The 23,681-nt window shown below is 41.8% G+C and overlaps 1 protein-coding gene across 5 annotated transcripts in view; it reads left to right on the plus strand.

Annotated features, from left to right (window-relative positions):
- Frem1 (FRAS1 related extracellular matrix 1) overlaps positions 1 to 23,681 on the plus strand; it is a 151,461-nt gene that overhangs the window by 26,931 nt on the left and 100,849 nt on the right. For all 5 annotated transcript variants that reach the window (XM_076934719.1, XM_076934721.1, XM_076934720.1 and 2 more), the window contains exons 2-6: positions 6,278 to 6,782; positions 10,878 to 10,972; positions 13,210 to 13,511; positions 15,171 to 15,367; positions 21,888 to 22,211. In XM_076934719.1, the coding sequence (XP_076790834.1) occupies positions 6,537 to 6,782; positions 10,878 to 10,972; positions 13,210 to 13,511; positions 15,171 to 15,367; positions 21,888 to 22,211 (1,164 nt within the window). In that variant the 5' untranslated portion in view covers positions 6,278 to 6,536. The remainder of the gene's footprint in view (positions 1 to 6,277; positions 6,783 to 10,877; positions 10,973 to 13,209; positions 13,512 to 15,170; positions 15,368 to 21,887; positions 22,212 to 23,681) is intronic.

Genomic DNA, 23,681 nt, shown 5'->3' on the forward strand with positions numbered 1-23,681 from the left:
TATTTCTATAGAAGAAGACAGTGTTGGGTAGTGTGAAACAAATGCACTTAAAAGATTTTTATTAATTTTCTTGAGACTTTCATACAATATATTTTGATCATATTCACTTTAATCTCCTCCCCTTAACTGCTTTCAGATTTACTTCAACTTCTGTACCTTCCCACTTCATGCTTTGTTTTAATTTATATTTTACACACACACACACACACACACACGCACACACACACACACACACACACACACACACACACACACACACTGCATGTATATATGTGCACTGTGGAGACCAGCAGAGGGAACCAGACTTCCTGGAAGTGGAGTCACAGACAGTTGTGAGCTACTTTGTGGTTGCTGAGAATTGACCTCGGGTTTTCTGAAAGAACAGCTAGTGGTCTTAACCATTGAACCACTCGACCAGCTCTGTCTTCCTCACCCCACCCAATTCAATAACCCATTGACTTCAGTTTGTGTTGCTCATACTTCCACTGGAGTGTGGTCAACCTACTAGAAGACATACCCTTAAATAAAGCAGACTCCCCCTCCCCTAGAAGCCATTAACTGCACATAGCTTCTCAATTAGGGGTAGGGAGATCACGAGCCCCTTTCCATTCCTTGCTAGAATGTTAACTGGCTTGATCTTGTACAGACCTTATACAGGCAACCACAACTGCTGTTAGTTCATAAATACAGTGGTCTGGTTGTGTCCAGAGACACTGGTTTGCTCTAAGCATTCTCAACCTCTACCTCTTACTGTCTTTCTACTCCATCTTCCATGATGGTCCCTGAGCCCTGGGGAAGAGTGTACTATAGGGGTCTCATTTGTGCCTGGGAACTCCAGTCACTAATTCTCTGTACATCAATGAGTTGTGAGTTTCTGTGTTAACCATTGCCCACTATACCAACCCCCACACTCACACTCATGTATTTACAAGCACGTGCACATGTGTGTGCACAAGCATGCACACACGTGTGATCTCACACACACACAGTCACACAGACACACACAGACACACACACAGACACACACACACACACACACACACACACACACACACACCCCTTTTCTCTGATGAGGTCTGAGAGCTTTACTAATTCTGCTTCAGGGCTGGCCCACCTGGGTTTGCAGCAATTGTAACTTCCCAAGCTGCAAATGACAGTCTAGTCACAGATAGATACTGGACACATCATCGTAAGTTATCATAAGAGAAAGGAAGGAAGTGTTTGCTGTAGTATCTTAAAATACATCCTAGAGCAGTTTATTTGGCTTTCTAAGGTTGTGGATATAAAATAAAACTGAGTCATTTTCTTTTATTTTGGCCCATCTTGCCTTTCTTATTAAGACATTGCTGGCCAAAAATGTAACATCATCAAATACAAATTTGTGAAATATAGCAACACCCTGTGTTGGGGGGAACATCAACTGAGAAAATGCCTCCATCAGATTGGCTTGTAGGGAAGACTGTGGGATCATCTTCTTGATTGACAGTTGATGTGGGAGGCTGAGTGCAGTGTGGTCCTAGGTGGTATATGAAAGCAAGCTGGGTAAACCAGGGGTAGCCAGCCAGTAAGCAACATTCCTGTGCTTCAGTTCCTGCCTTGGCTTCCTCTGATGATAGACTGTGATTGAGAAATGTAAGCCAATTGAACCCTTTTGCTTTTGATCATGGTGTTTATCACAGCAATAGACAGCAAACAAATAAAGGGCCTAAGGAAGTAGAAATGCAGCTTTTTTTCTATGTACGGCCACACCTCTACGCATGGTTGACTCTGTTCAGCCACTTCCTTGAAGATGGCATTCTTTTGCCACTATAGGAATGCTGGATCTAGCTGCTTTGATCTCTGGCGGGGGGGGGGGGGGGGAAGCAGAGATCACAATCCCTCTGCTTAGGGATCACAGGGTAGAGATATTTATATATTTTCTGGGAAATATGAGCTGACCGGGAAAGGCTGGTTGGCTGCACAATTACTTTTGCAAAGGTCTCAGAACATGGCATTTTCTAGGGTTAAAAATCCCCGTGTTGTAGGTGTGTAGTTGATCTGACCTTTTCTGATAACTTTTGGTAGCTGAATTTATTTGGTGTCTTGGGGTTTCAATTACTGATAAAACACTCTGACCAGAAGTAATTTGGGGAGGAAAGGGTTTATTTCATCTTACAGTTTGCAGTTGATCATCCAAGAGAGTCTGGGCAGAAACTCAAGTCAGGAACTGGGCCACAGGCTGTAGAAGAATGTGCCTACTGGCTTGCTCCCTCTCTCTGCTCAGCCTGCTTTCTTGTATAACCCAGGACCACCTGCCCAGGGATGGCACCATCCACAGTGAGCCGGTCCTCCCACATCAATCATTAACTAAGAAAATGCCAGGCAAGACTTGCTTAGAGGCCAATCTGATAGAGGCACATTCTCAGTTGGGAGTCCCTCTTTTCAAATGACTCTAGCTTGTGGCAGGTTGACAAAAAAATATTAGCAAGCCCACTTGGCATCTTGACCCATGATTGATAGTATTTTCATGATGGTGGTTTTCTCTCTCTCTCTCTCTCTCTCTCTCTCTCTCTCTCTCTCTCTCTCTCTCTTTCCTTTAAACAATGTCTCACTTTGTAGACCAGGTTATCCTTAAAATCACAGAGTTCTACCTGCTTTTGCCACCTGAGTTAGAGCATTAAAGGCTTGTTCCACCACAGTCAGAAAAAGTTTACAGCATTTTTACCGATTAAACTGTAGTCTGTATGAATAAATATAGGGAATTGTTTCCCCAACTTACTCACTCATTTAAGAAACAGTTACAGATGTATCCTATTTTGTTCTAGGTACTTGAACACATCTACAAATAATTTTTAAAAATTCACCTTTCTAAGGAAGGAAATGGCAAGGACTAACATTCAAGTGAGTGGATTGGTTAGGCGCTCACTAGTTCTAAGGTTAAAAACAAATCAGAGAAACAGTGTGGGATGATCCTTTTATGAGACAAGTGTAGCCACTTTGCAATTTTGATGTTTGACAGAAAGCTTGAAAGTGAGGAGGGAGACAGGGGGCTTGTAGGGGTGAGGGTATGTGGGTGGGGATGGTATTCACTACAGAGGAACCAGCAATCAGAGAAACCTTTGTGGGAGAGAAAGAAGAGAGACTAGTCTAAACAGGCTATTGCCCTGTTTAGACTGGACCAGGCTGATACACCGAAAACAGGAAGCAGTGCTTGTCTTCTGTATATATTTTTTAAAGAAAGACTATTGTTTTTCTCTGAACAAATTACTTTAACTGTTGAAGCTTGAATCAATTCCAGTGTTTAGTGTCATGGTTACTGTTACTCTAGGGTCTACTAGGGGTTTCGTTGCAGTCTCTACCATGGGTTCAGCTCACTGGGCTCCAGTCGAGTGGAGAGACTGAATTCAGCAAATCCACTTTGATACTCGTTTTGATTGTCTGCAGAATGTATTTCCTTGTGGCAGAAAAACTCACAGGCTAGCTGCTTCAAGGTCAGTTGGAGAGCCTGATGCTTTGGTTGAAACAGTCTTCTGTAACAGGTCACCTATTACCTTCACCTGATTCCATTGCCTGAAAAATGTCACAGGTTCTTCTGGCACTCAAGGGAAAAGGCCTTTCAGATACCAGAAGGCTAGAATTATTGCTTTTGCCCTGGGACCTGTCTAGCATGAAGAACAAACCGGAACCAGCAGGCTGGATATTAAGAGTGACATACACACACACACAAACTGGAAGCAGCCAAAAAGCTGGAGTTGCCATTCACTATCTTAGCCAGACCAGGGGCAATTAGGAGCATCATAAAGCTACTTAGGGAAAGAGATACTACACACTTAGGTGGGGATGACTCTGAGGGTAAGGACTTGGGGGGGGGGGACTCATTAGCATGTAAATGGTATTCAGTTCCAAGAAATATCCCTGGGGATAGAGGAAAGACACAACAGGCCGGAGGAATGAACCTTAGTGTCCAGCATTACAGCATCAGGTCAAGGCTGATGAGATGGCTCACAGGGCAAAGGCTAGCCTGAGGACCTAAGTTTGACCCAAGGAACTCCATGGTGGAAGGGCAGAACCAAGCCCAACAGGGTGTGCTCTGATTACACACCCACACATAAGCCTACATATTCGCAAATAAATTTAAGTGCGTTTCTAAAAAAAATACAGAGTCACATAGAAAGAGGTAATGAAAAGAGCCAGGCAGGAGGGGGGGGTGGCATGCTGCTTTTATGTGTTGACTGAGCTAGGTCAAATCCCAGAGAGTAGTTTTCTCCATCCTTCACTTCTCTCTTTGACTGGTTTTCTTTTCTGTGAGATCTTGGAGGACAAATGGAAATAGTAAAAAAAATGATTTGACTTTGTTGTGAAAAATTCCACAACCAAATTTGCATTTTTACACAAATAAGCCAATTCAGCCTGAGTGTGGACAGCACGGTCAGTGGGAGTCTGTGAACAGCTTTATTTTAGGACTGACATCATTAAAAACAGGACGATCTGTAAAGCTTACACCCCCTCAGGTGACGCAGGACAGATGCCATCTGTGAAAGGTTTCAAACGATGATGTGGGACAGACTCCCCTCTAATGTAGCAGAGGTGGACCCTACAAGGCATTTGTAAACTCAGCACAAGCACATTTCTTTATCAATCAAAGGCATGATCTAATGAAGCTAATGCCTTAAAGCGCCTGTGGTAAAGATAACTAGAAACACGATGATTTTAAAAAAGGAAAGGAAAAAGCCTGCTGTTTGGAGAAATGCTCGCTGTGCCCAGCTTGCTCAGTGTCTTAGCAAATCCTGTCCCAAGATGAGGCGGGGGCTTCATTCTTCTTTCCCAGCACTTTGCGTACCCGGGGTACTATTGCCCACACTTCCTGACAGCCCCCATGCTTTCCCAGCTTCCTCGCTGTGCATGGACATCCCTTCCGTTCCTTATGCAGCACCCGTGCGCCATCTGCAACATTGTCAACAGGATGAGTTTTCTCACCGTCGGTTATGTCTCTTCAGACTTCTCTCACAGATTATAAGAAAACTGCTTGTCAAAGCGTTCTGAGATTTTACGATGAGGTTTTTTTCTCTTTCTTTCTTTCTTTCTTTCTTTCTTTCTTTCTTTCTTTCTTTTTTTTTTTTTTGCTGTCACAAGAGGTGACCTAAACTTCTTGACCATTGCATCTGTGTCTGCAAAGTAATACTTATTTCTACTTCCTTGAGGTGCTCACCAAAGCCTTCTTGGCCACTAGCTGCTGTGTTTCTAGGGCGTCTGGGGGTGGCTGTGGAAGGTATGAGCTAGTGTACAGACCGCGCAGGACTGGGAGCGATTCGGAGGGAAGGAGTGAGTGTCACACGCATTTTGGGCACACCCACTGACACATCCTTTATGTCCACTTACTTATTCTCCAGTTCCTTTGTAGGAAAATACTGAAACTGTGAAGAGGTAAGCTTTCAAGCAAGAGCTCTACCGCTCAACCACCGTGCGCTTGGCTTGGCATGAAACTTTTCCACAGGTATAGAACACAGCCACTGGTCATCTAAACGTACCCTGGATTTAGAGATACGCTGTCATACATTTATTTTAAAAGGCTTCTCAGTTCTTATTGAATAGAAAAAAAAAACGTGATAATGTGAAAAGAAAAACCAGCTCCATCTAAGTCAATCAAGTACATTATGCAGAGTAAGCCTTAAAGATGAGGTTATAATGCATGCTCGTGTGGAGTCATGCACTTTGAGCTGCACCACTCTCTCTTCACAGTTCTTTTCTTGTTTAAACAATACTTGAGTGCTTGTTTAGAAGAAAAACCACTTCCACCAGTTTCCACTGAAGAGTCTCTTAGGTGACCTCGTTACCCATCTGAGTTCATTGCACCAACGGTTAGGCATACTTCTTAGCCGGATTCTATTCATTTTCAATTACCCATGGTCTAAAATAATGTACAAATAATGCTATCGGATTACTGACACAAGTTAGCCCTCACTTTGCAAATAAGAAAATGAGAGCAAGGAGCACAGCGCTCGCACTGAGCTCGGAAAACCTGCCTGTGTGCTCCAGCCATCAGGCTGGGCATCCTGCGGGACCACACAGTTAACATCCTTGTTGAGGTCCACTGCATCCGGAAGCAAGAGCTACAAGCAGAGTAATGAAACGGCTTCCTTGCCTTTTGGATGGGCCTGAAGGTCAAGTTCGTTTATTTGCTTTTAATTTAGCTGAAATTAGAGGCCACCTGAAAGGTCCCTTTGTTAGGAACAGTTCTTTAAATAGCTGCACAAACCTTTGGTGCCTCTCATTTCCCTCCAACCTTTTCTGTTTGCAGGCTTAGGAAAACACTTGGGAGGCACATTAATCTTGCCAGTGTTGTCAGGAATGATCAGCGAGTTTTATTAAAAAGCCCCGATTGCCTGAAAGGCCTCCTTGTCTGAATTTGAATGGAAGGAGCATGTTAAGATCTTGGGGCACGCTGTCAGGACCCCTGGTCTTGCCCCCTGGACTTCAAGCTGACACTCTAGGAGGAAGTACAGAAACCTTGCTTTGTTGAACAGACTGTGCCTGTGGACAGAGCTGGCTCTGGCACCATGCACTCTCCAGGCTGCACTGGGCCCAAGGCTCTGCTGTTCTTGCTGCTCCAGCTGTTTCTGCTGCATCTGGCCAGCGCCACCTTCATCAGCATCAACCAGGGCCTGAGAGTGATGAAGGGTAGATCTGCCTTCCTGTCTGGAGATCACCTGAGGTTTTCCATCCCTAAAGAGAAGGATGCCTGCAGAGTGGAGGTGGTGATGAATGAGCCCATAACCCAGAGGGTCGGGAAACTCACTCCACAGGTAGGTCACATTTCGTTTCTGTTCAGACGTGTGTGTGTGTGTGTGTGTGTGTGTGTGTGTGTGTGTGTGTGTGTGTGGTGTGTACAGTGTGAGAAGGCACTGTTACAAGTATGTAGCATACTTGAAACTAAGGCATTGAAAGACACAGGCATGGGGTCCTATTGCTTTTTCCAAAGAGGTGGAATGCATTTTTGAATACTTTAAATATTATATTTATTCTTTGTGTCTGTACATGGGAGTGCCAAAGCGTGTTGTGGAGGCTAAAGAACAACTTTCGGGAGTTGGTTCTCTCCTTGAACCATGGGGCCTGAACAGGCCATCAGTCTTGGTGGCAAATGCCTTTACCCTCTGAGTTACCTTGCCAGCCCTGGTTTTTAATATTCTTGACAGGGTTCAGATAATAAGCCTGCCACTGGCATGGTTCAGCTTGAATTATAGTAACATATTGCAGTTAGTAAGGGTTATACTCATGCAGATGTGTACACTTTTTCTTAACAATGCACTGCTATCAAGAAAGCTTCCATTGCTACGTCTCTTCTCATTCAGAAGATTTCTGAGTCTAACCAGGTGCCTTGACTTTAGAGAGTAGCCATTAATCCAGTTAGAAAAAAGGGGATGTAAGAAAATCACAGGTTTCTTGGTCTTTTATTTTAGGGTGGGGGGAAGGGGAGAGAAAAGTGGGAAAAGAGAGAATTTGAGAAAGATTGAGAAAGAAAAAGATATTGAGAGGTTGAGAGAGACAGAGAGACAGGGAGAGAGAGACTTCGGTGAGCAGACACTTGGAGGGCATGCCCAGCCTTACAGGGTTATTCTCTCACTCACTGCAAGTGAAGTCTCTTTAGAGAAGGTAGCAAGGCCACTAGGCTGCTTTCTTAATTGGGTTCTATTAGTTTTGAGACGATTTTTGGTCATATTCAGACCTCAGAATGACAAAGGTAAATCATGATGACATATGTGTGTGTGCATGTGCATATGTGTGCGTGATGACATATACGAATGTGTGCATGCATGTGTGTGTTTGTGTGCATATGTGTGTGGATATATATATATATACAGACTTAAGACCTCCGAGCCATCTCTGATTTTAAGGCAAAATTCTAGTTATTAGGAAGATATTATGCAACAGAGACAACAAATACCCAACCAGATTAGGAAATTTTTGACTGTCCAGAGCACCTCCAAGTTACTCTTGTCATCTGTTTGCTAATTATTTGACAAAAAAGTCCAATGTGCTACTGAATTTGTGTGTGTGTGTGTGTGTGTGTGTGTGTGTGTGTGTGTGTATTTCTAGGGATAAACATGACAGAAAAAATGGATTTGCAGCATCTCAAGTGGACCTGTGATCTATAAATTCTAGAATTTATTTCTTGGTAGCCATTAAAACTCTAAGCTTCATCACTGGCTTACTGTGTGTCATAGATATATTTATACAAACATTATTTCTTTCCAGTGTTTTTTCCTAATTTTAAATTTTGATAATTTTAGCAACAAAATAATAATAATAAGATTCTTAGGTAAAGTCTGGTTTGAGGAGAATTTGTGTTTGTTTGAGAGCTAGAGAGGCTCTGCTCTTCCCAGGGATTTTTTATTATGAATTTTTGAATTAAGCATGGCTAAGTGCATAAGGGCACATGTATAATGCCCCCCTCCACAGCTAAATAAACATTATTCCTTAATAGAGCTTAACAGTAAGCTTCAAGCTAGGCTTATGTGAACCCATTCCTAGCAAGACTATTGTATTAGCAACACCCTGCTGTGTAATGAACAGTTTTGTGGGATTTGCACAGAAATGCTTTGTTTAACATCTGTTCAATTAGTGTTTTCATTTCATTACTGAAGTTTGTCTTAGAACCAACAGGTCCATTGCCATTGCGTATCTGGAAAGCCTCTCGCATGGGTTCATGCTAGTACCTTCTGTCTCTGCAGTCTCCTGGATAGCCATGTAGACAGGCTATCCTGTCTACATGCAGAGCAGAGTGCTGTGTCAGATTCCAGGGCAAGACTTCCTTACCCCGGCACTCCACACCTGGACCAAGGCAAAACATTTTCTAAGTGGAAAATCACCTTGGTTTAGTGCTGAGCTTGCTGGTTTTGAATCTGAAATACAGCATTAAGAAAACATCTCTAGTTTGAACCACTTCGTTGTCATTAAAGTGAGTAATGAGTCAGGAATGTGTGACAATTTAATTATAAATTGTAATTGAAAAGCAGTTGAAGTGGAAAAAACCAAAGCTAGACAGTAATTAGAAAAGGATTTAGCTCTCCTTTGTTTTAGTTAGTAAATTTATGGTCAATCATGGTTGTCGCCTTTTATAAAAGGAAAACATATTAGGAAACACGGAACAGATGTTTCTTTTAACAAAGCAGATTGTCTCTTTATTGCCATGGCTATTTGTCAGTGATATGGGAAGGGCTTCTCTTTATCTTCTCTCTGCTTGTCAATTCAAAAGAGGACTCGAAATTCATTCTTGCTAGTGAGAATGTTGTCCCAGGGTGGGTTATATCATCTGGAAATCTTTGAGGCTGTAAAAGGTACTAAGAACACCACCACAGTAATGCGATGGATGCATGGATGGAGGCACGGTGCATGGTTGGATGGATGCATGCATGCATGCATGGATGGATGAATGCACACAAGGATGTTTCTCAGGATTTTGCCACCTCGATCAGGGCAGTGGGAGGATCATGTCTTGTGCAGAAGTCTTAAAAACACAACACAGTGAAACAGAAACCCAGATTCCTAATATAAAATAGTCATTTCTTTAATGATTCTTTGTGAGGTGATGGGGTTCATTGTAACTGTATTTAAGGAGAGTAATTGTCTTTGAATCTTATCGGTCATTTTTTTCTTGCATAACCATCAAAAGTTGTCATTTGCAAGTGTGTGAGAAACAACTGCAGATCGTCTTTGGCTCTCATCAGCTCAATAGTCAAACCCACTGTGTCTCCATCTCTGAACATAAAGATTTTATTTGAAAAAGAAAGACAGAACAAAACCACACAGAAACAATGTGTTTGTGGGTGGGTAAATGTGTTGTCCAGACACCCAGAAAGACCTCTTTAATTCAATTGCTATAAGCTCCTGAAAAGGATAAATATTCTTTTTGATAAATAGCAGATTTTTATAAAGCATTATAGTTTATAGACATCTAGTTATTTAGAGATGTAACATTCATTAATTTGTTTGTTTGACCTGTTTGGATCATTATAATTTAGTCATCAACCAAACAAGACACAGCTATAAACAAGATGATGTGTGGGCATAGGGGTAGGAAAGAAGAGGTCGTTGGAGGTAGAAAGATACTTGCGCCCACATCACTAATAGAATATAGGCAGCTCTCACCCCCATTCTCCACGTTTTTCTTTTTGAGACAGTCTCACTAAACAACCCAGGCTGGTGTGAACAAGACTCTTGGAAAGAAGCTGTGTCTGCTAAGACTGATTAACTAACTAAAGCTTCAGTGATGGAGGGGTTGGAATGTTGTCGGTCCAGAGATTAAATTGCCATTCCTTGCCCACCTCCATGTGGGAACTGGCAACCTGTGACTAATAGAGAAAAACATCTTTTGAAATCAGTTAACTTAGCAGACCACTGGCTTACACCGACCCCAAAGCTATGGCTGTCATCAGATGACATCTGAGGCTAAAACCAAAGAGCCTTTCCCCAGCTTGCTGTAACCACCCCTCTGATGTACCATCAATGTGTTTTAAACTTGTCTTGGCTGAATGATCTTTTTTGTTCTGTAAAACCATAAAACTGCATCCATGGAGGAACATGGGACTTAAGATAACCTGAATCTGTGTTACCAAGCCACAATCACTCAAAGTGGCTCCAGAATAAAAGATTCCGCATTCCTTTTAAGGAGCTTTGGTTTTGCTTCTTTTGCATTGACACTGGCCTTGAACTCACTATGTAGCCCAAGGTAAGCTTGATCTCATGAAGATCTTCTTGCACCAGCTTCCCACATGCTGGTACTGCAAATGTGTGTCACCACCGCCAGCTAGCACACCGTGCTTTTGGAAGTACTGTAAGGCTAGAGGAACAAAACTTTGCCCTGGGTTTCTCATAGACAATTCCTTCTTCCTGTGAACCAGGTCTTTGATTGCCATTTTCTTCCCAATGAAGTAAAGTATGTTCACAATGGATGCCCAATTCTGGACGAAGACTCTGTGAAGCTTAGACTTTACAGGTGAGTGGTGGAGAACCCTTCCTTATTATTTATTTTATTTTATTTCTGCCAGAGACTTATGCTGTGTACTCCGTGGGCATTTTCTATGACAATATGTTGTCATGTGGGAGTCTTTGGAGTCTAGTAAGAAAGTAATCAGCAGCAGTGGGCGATCCTAGTGGGTGAGGCAGCCATTGCAGCCAGCGTCCCATTCTTTTGTCTCTCCCTCCTTAGGTCCTTTGTACAGATTACTAACTTCGTTTTGTTTTCCTCCAGTCTCAGGCAGAGGTTTCTGTTACTGCATCTCATTACTTAACTTTGGTAGTTCAACCCATTACTGTGGCAAAAGTCACAGATACAAGCTCCTTATGAGAATCTGATAGACATTTATTACAAAATTGAATGAAATCTTTCAGTTTGATTGCCAGCTGCTTAGTTATAGGAAGCACAATATTTTTCAGTTTTAGTTGTTAAAGTATGTTTAAAATCAATTATGAAACTAAGTGTAGATTTGCAATATAATCTTATAAAACATCTCCCACCTCTATACACAAGGAGAAAACCTATGCTTATACAAAAGCTTACACAAAATGCTAACCCTGAAACCTCATTCATAATAGGTAAGATGCTGAATGAATTGAATTGATGAATGGTATAACCGTACAATGGAGAATATAATTCAGCCACAAAAACGAATGATGTCCTGATTTGTGCGACATGAACTAAACCTAAAAACATTAGGTCAAATGAAAGCAGCCAGCCACAAAAGAACCAGTATTATATGGTTACATTTATATGAAATACCTTAATAGGCAGTTCCACAGACACAGAAAGTACATTAGTGGTTGCCAGAAGCCGGAGGAGGGGCAACTGGGGAATGACTACATGTAGTTGCAACCACCATGGCATGGCACCAAGGGATTCCCTAGGAAGCTGCAACATTGATACAAAGGGGTGTTTGATCTTCCCAAACTTTAGAGCCCAAACCAAATAAAGTTCAAAGAACTTTCCAGGATGGGCTGGGAAAACTGATGCACCCTATCGGCTTCCAGACCCTTTGACTTTCTAGCAGTAGGAGGACTGGGGAGGGACCTGTGCAAGGCAGGGTTTCTGGAGCTGTCGTGCACTTGGTTTTAAGGACATTTGTGATAGAGCAGTCAGAAGGGCTGAGGCAAGGGTTCAGGGAGCAGTTTATTTTCCTTGGATCTCCTCTTCAGCTTCTTTGTCAAGCTGACTGTTGTGTGCCTCAGTTTCCTCTTTGGTGAGAGGGGATGGACAATGCCTGTTGCAGGGTCCAGTCATGTTGTGGTGCAGGCCTTCTCAGCACAGCTGGACCGCATTACAAGCTCATCAGTTCAGAGTCCTGTTGTCAGGTACGCTCATTATTTATCCCCTTTCTCACTTCTACCGCACGATGATGCATCTCCAGTCACCTCTGCAAATGCCCCAGAACACAAGCGTTATGGTAACGACACGAATTCGTTCGGTTTACATGGCAAGTGCTGAGCTGAACATCCCAATAGGCATTTCTGAAGGACAAAAGATCTTGATACTCAGCACTTCTGCTGTCCTAAGTTGAAACTCAACCCAGCCTTTATGCTCTTAAATGATGCACTTGCTAGAAGTGAGGCTCTGAGGTCTCAGCCGTCGTTAGATATTAGGATGGGTGGTGAATTTGAGAGCAGGGTTTGCAAGAGAGATGGGTAAGGAGGGAATGGCAAAAACAAAAACAAAAAACAAACAACAACAACAACAAACATTTACACAAACATGGAGATGAAGCCATGGGAAATTCCATCCAGAAAAAAAAAGCCAGGAGGAAGCCAAATTTCATCTGAAGTACACATTTTGTAAAGGACAACTTTTGTTGTTATTTTATTTTGGTTTTGATTTTCTTTGAAATAGGGTCTTGCTAAGTTGCCCAGGCTAGCCTCAAATGCAGTCTGTATCTCAGGCTGTTCTTAAACTGATAATAAAACTGATGAGTGAGTTTTATTAAAAAGCCAGAATTGCCTGAAAGGCCTCCTTTGTCTGAGTCTGAATGGTAGAGGCATGGTAAGGTCTTGGGGTATGCTGTTAAGAACCCAGCTCTCGCCTCCCAGACTTTGAGCTAACACTCAGGGAGGAAGTGCTTGAGGTGGGATTAGAAGCATACATCACCACATCTGGCTCATAAGGGCCATCTTTACAATAAGTGTACAAGTCTCAGAAGAATCTGAGCACCAATAAACAGGATCTCCATCCTGCTCTCTCTCCAGGTTTACTGAAACAGACACCTTCATGGAAACCTTTCTCTTGCGGATCTATCTTGTGGAACCAGACTGTAACATCATCCGTCTGAGCAGCAATGTGCTGGAAGTGACTGAATTCTATGGCTTATCCCAAGCCATTGATAAGAACCTGCTCCAATTTGATTACGATAGGTCAGCTAGCTTAGATTGCACCATCAGACTAGACCCAGTGAGGACTCAGCTGCCAGCCCATGGCAAGCTGGTTGTGGTGAATCGTAAGTCAGAGGGACCTCGTGGAGATCAGCCACAAAGCTTTTTCTCTGAGACACGTACGTATCTCTTAGTAGTTAAGGTTACTAAAATGGAACAAAATTTTTAAATGCTCATCTTTTATTTTGACAAAGAATAACAAGTATAGTTTTTAGCTTGTTGAAATCTTTAAGCTATAGGTTTAGTGAGATGGCTTAGTGGGTAAGGCACTTGTTACCAAGCCTGACTTGAGTTCAACACCTGTAATCCACATGGTAGAAGAAGGGAGACTACTCCTCCAAATTGTCCTCTGATCTCCAAACTCATACTGAGGCACAAGTTCTTTTGGACACATGTACACACACACACACACACACACACACACACACACACACACACACGGGCTAGTGGGATGGTTCACGTGGTGGGGACACTGGCCTTCAAGCCTGATAGCCTGAATTTGATCATCAGGCCTACATGGTGGAAGGGAAAAACTAACTTTCAAAAACTAAATAAAATTAAAATTAATCTAAAAACACATTTAAAAAAAACAAAAGAAAGATATAGATTAGTTAAGACTGTGGACTTGGAATCAGAAACACCTGGGTTTGATGTTTGTGCTTTCCTTTATTAGTTTAGTTATTGATGGTTTTACTCTCTGTTAGATGGGAAAAGAAAGCAGCCATTCTGTAGGGCTGTGTGAAGAGCGAGTAAGGACACAGTATGCTTAGCACAGGTCTGGCCCATTACAGTGCTCATGAGTTTCCATCTGTGATTATAGCAACAGATGTCAGTGGAGAGAGAAGTGTGCTCTTTACTGAGTATTATTGGGTTGTGTCTAGTAAAGACTGCAGCCAGGATTGACATCCAGAACGTTGATTGAAACTTTAGTATCTATTCAGTTACTATATTCTACAGCACTCCCTGTGTTAGACATATACTCAGTACATTTTAAGCGCTTGCTATCTGAATAATTGTGTTCTAGCGATCATAGGAAGGCCTAGAAATAAGCATAGCATTACCTCAAATGTTGGACAGAAGTTTACAGCCAAAGACTGTTAAAGTTGAACATCAGTCCGGTTTTTGTCATCACAGCCATTGGATTAAGAAGCAGAGTAGCTGTTTCATGTGTTATGGAAATGAGAGTCCCTGAGCACCATTCTCCAGCAAGAGTGAAAATACAGCTGGAAGAGACAGTCTTTTAGGGGTAGCTCTGGGCTCAAAAAGTCGGAACAGGCTTGTTCAAGGGGCAAGAGGAGGGTTAAGGGAATGTTTGCTAAGAAGACCAACCAGGGGCAAGGAGGGGGGATTCTGTGGGTAGATAGTCCACATGAGGCTGTATAATGTAAGCAGAGGCAGAGACTGAGCTGTGAATGTCCACAGTGAGCCACTGGCATATTTGTCAGAGGTATTCAAACACCACAGAACTCCTCTTTAATTATTTTTTTCCTCAGCCTAACTTTTGGTAGGTGAACCCAGATGAGACAACTGGTCAACCGTTTGTTGTTGTTGTTTTGTTTGTTTTTTTGTTTTGTTTTGGTAAAGGAGTTTATGACCTTTCAGAAGAATGACAATCTAATGGGATTAATTAATGGACAATCTAGTGAATAATTGGGAGGTGCATGTGCATGTGTCCTGGGGCAGTGAGTGAGGATGTATCCAAGGCAGGAAGATGCATTTTGTGTTTGTATATTCACTGTGTTCAAGCATCTGTGTTAATGCAGTGCTGTGCATTCTAGAGCTAGGGGCAGGATTGAAGTGTCTGGATGGAAGCTGTGCCCTAGGATCGAAGCAAGTGGCAAGTCTGAAAGTGAGCTGTGAGGAGTTCCTGATGATGGGGTTTCACTACCAACACATGCAGCCCCCTTCCCCCAACATTGACTACATCCCCATTCAGTTGGATCTCACGGACAGAAGGAGTAAAACCGTATACAAGGTAGAGTTTGGAGTTGTGTGTTGGTGTGTTTACCTGGTTCATTGTAAGACAGTAGTTCCATATGAGTGCCCATGCTGGTGTCTATGAAGAAGAGTACCTGTGCTGCCGATGGCACAGCTTCAGGCTTGTAGGTTGTGCTTAAATATAATTTTACAAAAAAAAAAAAATCCATACTGAATCTGGCTAGGCACTAGCAATGGTGGTCTCATCAACCCCCATGGCCAGCTTGAGACTTGTAATATACCAACCAGATTTATAATGGTAAATCTCTAACCCCCAAAATGCCCACACAAAGAACACAAAACCTAATTAATATAAATACAAGCTGCATGCCTAGATAGGGCAAAAGCCCCCTACACTGCTCTATTGCCCATCTATGAAATCCCTGGCTACCTGCGGCTCCTTCAGGCCACATGGCCCCAGCTCATCTTCTTCTTCCATCTTTTTCTGTCCTCTGTCTTGTCTCTCTGTCTCTCTTTTCTCTTTCCCTTCTCTAAAACTTTCAGCTCTACCTTTTTCTAGTATTCTCCTTTTCCTCTTTGACATCCAGGCATCTGCTCTGTAAGGCTACACGGGACAGAGAGGCAGGGCAGCCTAGTATCTCGGCTTCAGCATACTGTCATTTGTGTTCATTCAGACCTTAGGATAGAGGGCTGAGGGGGTGGTTTCCCAAAGGCTCCATCTTTCTATGTCTTCATTTTCCTCACCCTCTTCCTCTGCATTTTTCACACTGAACTGATTATCAAAAGTAAACAAAACTATATGAACTATTTCACATGTTACTCTGGTATTCACATATTCTATAGTTTATTTGGGAAGCTGGGGAAATAGTGACCCTGCTGGCACGCCCAATATTTATGCCAGTATAAGATGATCCAGGGGACTGTGGGTAAGACCTCCAGTGCTACTCTCTGCCTTCCCACTAGCGTTTCTTCTAATAAACCCAGGCTAACGGTGGACATAATCACTGACATAAAAGATTAGAAAATGATGAAACAAGACCACAGAATTTTGTAGTTGAGGTCTGGAAATGAAACTTAGAGGTAATTTTGCCTAATTGATCACTCAGATGAGCCAGGAAGCGTTTCAAAGCTCAGGTTTACCTATCCGTCGTTAATAGTTATGGAAGCTGGTACCCAGATTACTTGGGTTCATATATCTGTTTAACTAGCCATCTGATTTTGAACTTTATGTTTCACTTTCTTCATCTTAAATAAGGCTACTAGAACCTAACTCTTAGTAACTGAGGGGATTTATTAAATTATAAAGTCCTTGCTTGTAAATAAGTAAAATATCCAATAAAAAAATAAGTAAAAAAAAATAAAAAAGTTTTTGCTACAACCCTTGGCATGTGCTAAGTATGTGCATATTATTGGTAGTATAAATATCTATGAATGGAGAGAACCTGTGATCAACCAGTTTGACATAATAGTGGGGGGCCAGCCTCTTGTTTCACAGTGGTGGTCTTACTATTTACATGTGGTTGTCTTAGGGTTGACACACTCAAAACTGGATTGTATTTCACTAGTACATATTGTCTGGTTGGTTTGTCATGGAACCTTTCATTATCAATGGCTTCTTACCTCCATTTAAACAGCTGATATTTTTTGTTCTGATTGATTTTTCATAATTGTCTCCTCACTGTGTCAAAAGGTTTATTTGTATTTTTAGGTCAGTTTCATTGTGAGATTGTCCGTCTAAATGAGCCTCTTGGTTTCCTAAGCCTTAACCTACTATGTAGTCATTTTGATAAGCCACAAAACATTCATTTATAGATATGAAGACAGTGTGCTCATTAAGAAAAACATTGAAGACATGGGAATATAGGAAGAAAATAAAACTGATTTTATTGATAACCATTTGTCTTATAGTCAGACACAGTGGGGATGTATGCCTCAGTGCTCATTTTGTTCCATGGCATCAATTCATCTGTGAAGCTTTAATTAATTAATTAATTAATTAATTATTATCAGTCCTGGGGATTGAATGGAGACTCTCATGTATGCTAGGAAAGTACTCTACCCACTGAGCAACAACCCCCCAGGCCTTTAAAGGGCATTCTCCTCACCTTTGTCTTTGCAACACCTAAAGTTAGGTTTTATTGCACAGTGAAGTGCAAGAAATAGTTTTTATCGATATAGCCAAAATTTACAGAGCTATTTGATAAAAATATATACTTGTTTTGTTAAAACAAGTTTCTACAAAACTTGAAAATTCTTCTGTTGTGTAAAAAGACCAATAGGCTAACCTTCTGCTTTCTGGTTTCTGTGCTTCTTTCTTTGCTGGTACCATCACGCTCTAAATCCCCCTGTTCTGTGACCTGATTCGTGTCAGTGAGGGCCTTCACACCCCTCATCCTTACAACTTTCTTGGCCATTCTTGCCTAATTTGGGGTTCCAGATAAATAATCAAACAGGTGATTTTTAAAGCCTCTAGATTGTTTTAAACCAATGCTAGATTCAAATAGAAAATTCTTTGAGGAGGAGGAGCTCGTGTGTCAGAACTTTGCCATGCCGAGTCTTCTTATTCAGAACGAGCACCTCACTTCCTTTTGACAAATGTCTTTGTGCATGTGTATGGAAAGGAAACTTCTGCTCCATGTCAGCCGAGCACTTACTAAATCCAGTCCCGAGAAGTTCTTATGGAACTACCAGGAACAGAATGGTGTCTTTTCATTGGTTATTGATGATAAATAGGAAAGCAACTTTTGGGTGTAATTTTCTTTTATCTGGCTTCTTTCCTAAATTCAATTATTTTAAGAAATTTTCAATTCTTTGGGCTTCAAAAGACCATAATTATATCTTCACTAATGATGATAATTTGGGCCTTTCTTTTCCTGTAATTATTCTCTTTACTTCTGCTCTCCTCCACGCTGGTTTGACCAGAACAATGCTAAATATAATGTTGCTTGTAGGCATTTTTTGTCGGGGTAGTCTATCTACATTTCAGCTGTACACATTGTCCTTTTCAAAGCTTCTTTCCTTGGTTCCATCGATATGAAATGAATGTGGCCACTCTGGTCCTTTTCCACATCATAAACCTGGGTTACACTCTTACTTTCCATCTTTCTATGAATCCCAAGTGTCTTTTCTGTAAGGCCCATATAACTGGGCATTTTCTCAAAATTTTAGGACTTTTCTTTCTTGATTAAGGAAATATAAATTATTTTATGTTAATAATGAATACATGTGGCTTTTCCCCCCATCACCTTAGTCATGTGTTCATGTCAGTTAAAAAGGAAATGTCTTCCTAGCACGTGCAAAGCCTTGGATTTGATTGTCATTCAGTAACACCTCTTTCTCTCTCTCTCTTCTCTGTCAAACACACACACACACACACACCACATACATGTCTTACAGAATACAGTATATTTCATGAACTTATTTTTACCTATCTGAAAGTCCTTTCTTCCACTTTATGTTTGATTTAATTTTATAACGTATTCCACAGGCTGGAAACAATCACTTAGTGTTCCAGTGCTTTTCTAGCATGCATACAGTGTGGATTGATCCCCAGCACCACAGGAAAGCAAACTAATATTCTTTAACCTGTATTAATTGCATTTAAAGTCCAGAATTGCAGGGAGCTCTTTGGAGTCCTTCTTATGCTTGGTGAAGATTGAGCTGATCAATCTTTCCTTCTGGCAATTCCCAGGCTCTATCAACACCATCGACAAGTTCATTTCTAATGTAAAGCTATTGTGTCTTATATATCATCTATCTTTTAAGTAAGTAAGCACTATAGATGTTTCTTTCTATTTTACATTTCAAAGAATACTTTTATTTAAATTTAGCTCTGCACTTAATTGCTTTCAACATTCAGACCTAGCCCTTTAAAACCACAATTCATCTTCACTGTTGTTTTCCAGTAAAACACCACAGGCAGATACTTTGGTCCCCAGGGTACCTCAGAATATGTGTTTGTCACTATAGGGAAAAAAGAGGGCTGTCTCCTCTGATTCTCCTTTGAGTGCCTCTTTTTCCAGATGTTGCTGGCCAGTTTGTGAACCTTTGGGCTGGTGCTTTGGCTGGGGCATTGAGAAGGACGAGGTAGTGGGGAGAGAGATTCTACTTGCTCAGGAACTGATAGAATATAATTTCATGCTCTCTGAGCCTGGCAGATGTTTTAAGTTGCTTTGTTGTCTCAGGGCCAATTTCCTGATTTCTCTGGAAAGCTCCAGCTCAGAGCCTATCCCTCTGTCTTAGATGGGAGTGTTCACCCCCACCTAATCTGAGTCACCACCTGAAATATTTCTGCAGCCAGTAGAATATATTTTAACTCTCCAGTTTAATGAAGGACAGTCCTTTTAGGTCAGGACTCAGGATGACCCACAGCAGTCCTCACCCCATGTGACATGGGAGCACAGAAGGTCAGGTTGAATCTAACAATGTCTTTGATTCCTAAATCTCAGGGTATTCTGACATAGAAGTGGAAATTCTGGACTCCCAAGTATTAAATGAGGGTTAGCCACTATTTTTCTACTTCTGATGACTTACATTTCTTGGGAGTGGGCCCTAAAGCAGCCCTGTGCATGCCCTACCAGTAAGACTCTACCAGGAACATTCTCTCCCAATGCCTGAGGCAAGGGGCATGGCATTACCCCAGCCCTAGGCTTCATGGATTTGGAAGTCAGCATAGTACCCTGTTCTCTAGATAAGTCACCTCTTATCTCTCTCAATATATCTATATTCCTCTAGTGAATGAGAGTATTCCAGAGTCTGGAACCAACCGACTCACATATATTTTGAATATAGCATGTTTCTTACTTTTGAAATCTGACTCTCTTTCTTTCTTTCTTTCTTTCTTTCTTTCTTTCTTTCTTTCTTTCTTTCTTTCTTTCTGAACTTCAGTCAAGACTGGTGCAGGATATCATCTGTCAGTCTTTCACCTAGATAAAGTGAAGAACTTGCCTGAACATTCCTTTCTAACACCAGGCCCCATATTCAGAGTTCAGGTGTGTGGGACAAATGTGCCTTAGATCACTGAGCCTGCTTCTCTCAACAGTGGGTCACATCAGTCCCATAATAGCAAGAATCTACTGCTCTCAGCTTCTTTGTCCCATACCCTCACTGAGACCTTGCATGGCATGGTGCCCTTTTATGAGTGTAGAAGATCTCGAAGTTTCGGCTCCTTCATTTGGGGAGGATGCATGTCTAGTTGAGTGGTCACTTGCTGTTCCCTTCTTCTGTTAGGCAAATGAACAATCCTCTTTCTGTTTCACAAGTTCACAGGGTGAAGACCCTTCTCCCCCAGCCTTTCCCTGCCCTCTTTGAAACCACATGGCCCAAGAAGATTAGTCTGTGCCAGACACTGCCTGGTGCTTTACTTTCACAGTTTCATTTAATACATAGGAGTCTACAGTTTTCATTTATAGGTGAGAGAAACATGAAATTTAGGAATTATAGAAATTGTCTAATGTCATACAGACAACAGCTACTGAAGAAGCAATCATGGGGCTGGAAGGAGAGTCAACAGTTAAGAATACTCTGTTCTTGCAGAGAACTAGTGCTCACACTGTGGCTCAAAATCAGTTATACCTCCAGTTCCAGGGGATCTAATGCCCTTTTCTGATCTCTGTTGGCTTTTGTATGAACGTGATGTGTAGTGCCAGGGAAATGTTGGTGATCCACAAAAACAGACCGGAGCCAATCTGATGCAACTCGCAGCGGGGTCTTTATTCTATCCTAGCTAGCTCGGCCCCCCAATGCATCACCATCACTCAGGATGGTTTTGGTGGTGGGGGAACCCTGAATGTCTATCAGGGCAAGGCTTTATAATAAACAGCAAGCAGGGAGTATGTGTGCAAGCATCTAATTGGAAAGCTCCTGTGTCCTTTAACATAATTGGCTGGGGCTGCCAGTCATATCATAAACTTAATTTCTGCTCCCCTCTGCATTGGTGGTCGTTAGGCAGAGGATGGGCTTGTAACCTGGGGGGGGGTGCAGATTTGTTGGGGAAATAACTGGGAGACACTGGTCTTGTTGAGGGTGTAACCTAGAAACGCTGGTCTTGTTGGGGATTAGCCTAGAGAATGGAGCTAGGCTCAGGTTTTGTTGGGGATCAACTTGGAAACTAATACCAGGTACCGGCCTGTTAGCTTACCTGAGTTTAAACTTAGGTCAGGTTCTCTAAAATGGAGTCTGAATTTAAAAGATTTGGCATCTCAGATGCATATACTCAGACACACACCAAAACAAATACATAATTTTTAAAGATACAAGCACATACATTGTTCTTTCTGATATCAAAGTAGATGCTCCCATTCCAAACCTTTTGTGCACAATGGTCTCACTGGGAGCTCTAGAGTGGCAGTTTTCTAGTTCCCTCTTTGGAATAATTAAGTGAACACCTGGAGGTAGTTCCTGGTGGTCAGCAGGTGATTCTAACATGTAGCTGGTGGTCACGGCTGGAGCATCCTTTAGTCTGTAGCTTTGGTACATGCCATGGCATTAACCATTCACATTACAACTTCATTCACACTATTCTCTCTCTCTTTTTTATTTTTACTCTCCTTCAAAAGTCAGAGAGCACGTGGTTGCCTGTCTATATCAGAGTTGGCATTCCTAACCAGGCCCCAAGGGCTGCGTTCATGGCCATGTTTGTTCTGGAGGTGGACCAGTTCATACTGACCCCTCTGACAACCTCCGTTCTGGACTGTGAGGAGGATGAGACTCCGAAACCCTTGTTGGTGTTTAACATCACTAAAGCCCCACTCCAGGGCTACGTGACCCACCTGCTGGATCATACCAGACCCATCTCTTCATTCACCTGGAAGGATCTCAGTGACATGCAAGTTGCCTACCAGCCACCAAACAGCAGCCACCCTGAGAGGAGACATTACACGGTAAGAAGGAAGGAAAAAGAAGTGTCCAGCCTAGTGAATCTCAAAAAAGTATTTGAAAGTCTGTTTCCATTAACTCCTGGGCCTGCTAGATACTCAGTTTCTCAGAGACTTGATTTCTGCAAGTCATAATGTAATACAGTTCACAGCTTCCTGAAGAGACATTGCTGTGACAGATTAAAAGAAAGTGTTTTATCTTGCTGAGCGCTGGCTTCAGCTCCAGCCCATGGCTGCCTTGTTGAAATCTAGGTGGACTGCATGTGGCTGTAGCTCTTAGTTGTCCAGAGAAATCAGAAGTCTACCCTGGGGCTATAGTCCTGAGGGGCATGGAAAGGGTGGAGACAGGAGATTGAAGCCTAGCTTCAGGTACAGTAAGAGACCCTATTCAAAGATAGAACAGGACACAAAACATCCTCCTCTGGCCTTGTGCACACTCAGACTTGTGCCTTTGAAGTGTAGATATTCTCTATATATACCATGTTCTTACACATAAAAATATACACATAAAAATAATAAATAACACTAAAATATATGTTCCAAAATAGTATAGAGGATATTTATGTTCCCAACATTGGGAAATGATACATACAAGAGATGATAGTACAAATATGCCAGTTACCCTGGTCTGATTAGGGCACAGTGTGTAGGCATGTGTGTCTGTGTGATACTATACTCTAAATATATATAATCATGATCAACTAAAGAATGAAAAACAATCAAAAGTAATACCTAGCAATGAAATGAGTGACCTCACAAAATAAGTTACCTCATATAAGAAAATAACACCCTGTTCACATGGAGGTTTTAATAAAATAATTCATAATAGCCCTTCACTGGAAACAGTAAGATTTTATTTAAGTGAAATGTCTTGAAAGGGCAATTGTATAGAGACATAAAACAGATGTTGGCACTTGGGCAAGCTGGGTGGTAAGGAGAAGAAGGCATAGTGATGGGTGTGAGGACCTGTGATATAATGGGAAAGCAATGGAGTTCATTTAGGAGAAGATCGTGCAACCTGGTAAATTTATGTGCACGTAAAAAGAGTGATTTATATGCCATTTTTCTCAATTGGTTATAAAATTAATTTTAAAAGTAGAATTACATTTAAAACAGGAAAGAACAGCAACATCAATCCTGGATCCATCTTTGCCTCTTGTGTGTGTGTGTGTCTGTGCATTTATGTGTATATGTATGTGTCTGTGTCTGTGTATGTCTGGGTGCATCTGTGTATTTTCTGTGTGTGTGCATACATGTGTGTGTCTGTGTATCTTCTGTGTGTCTGTATGTGTCAGTGTGTGTGTATGTCTGTGCAAGTGTATTATGTCTATCTGTGTGTGTCTGTATGTGTCAGTGTGAATGCATGTGTGTATATATGTGTGTACGTGTGTGTGAGTGTGTGTCTATATGTCTGTGTCTCTGTGTGTGTGTTTATGTGTACATCTAGGTCAGAACTGATGAGTCTTTAAGCCTGAA

The sequence above is a fragment of the Arvicanthis niloticus genome, chromosome 5 (genome assembly GCF_011762505.2).
Source record: "Arvicanthis niloticus isolate mArvNil1 chromosome 5, mArvNil1.pat.X, whole genome shotgun sequence".
NCBI lineage: Eukaryota > Metazoa > Chordata > Mammalia > Rodentia > Muridae > Arvicanthis > Arvicanthis niloticus.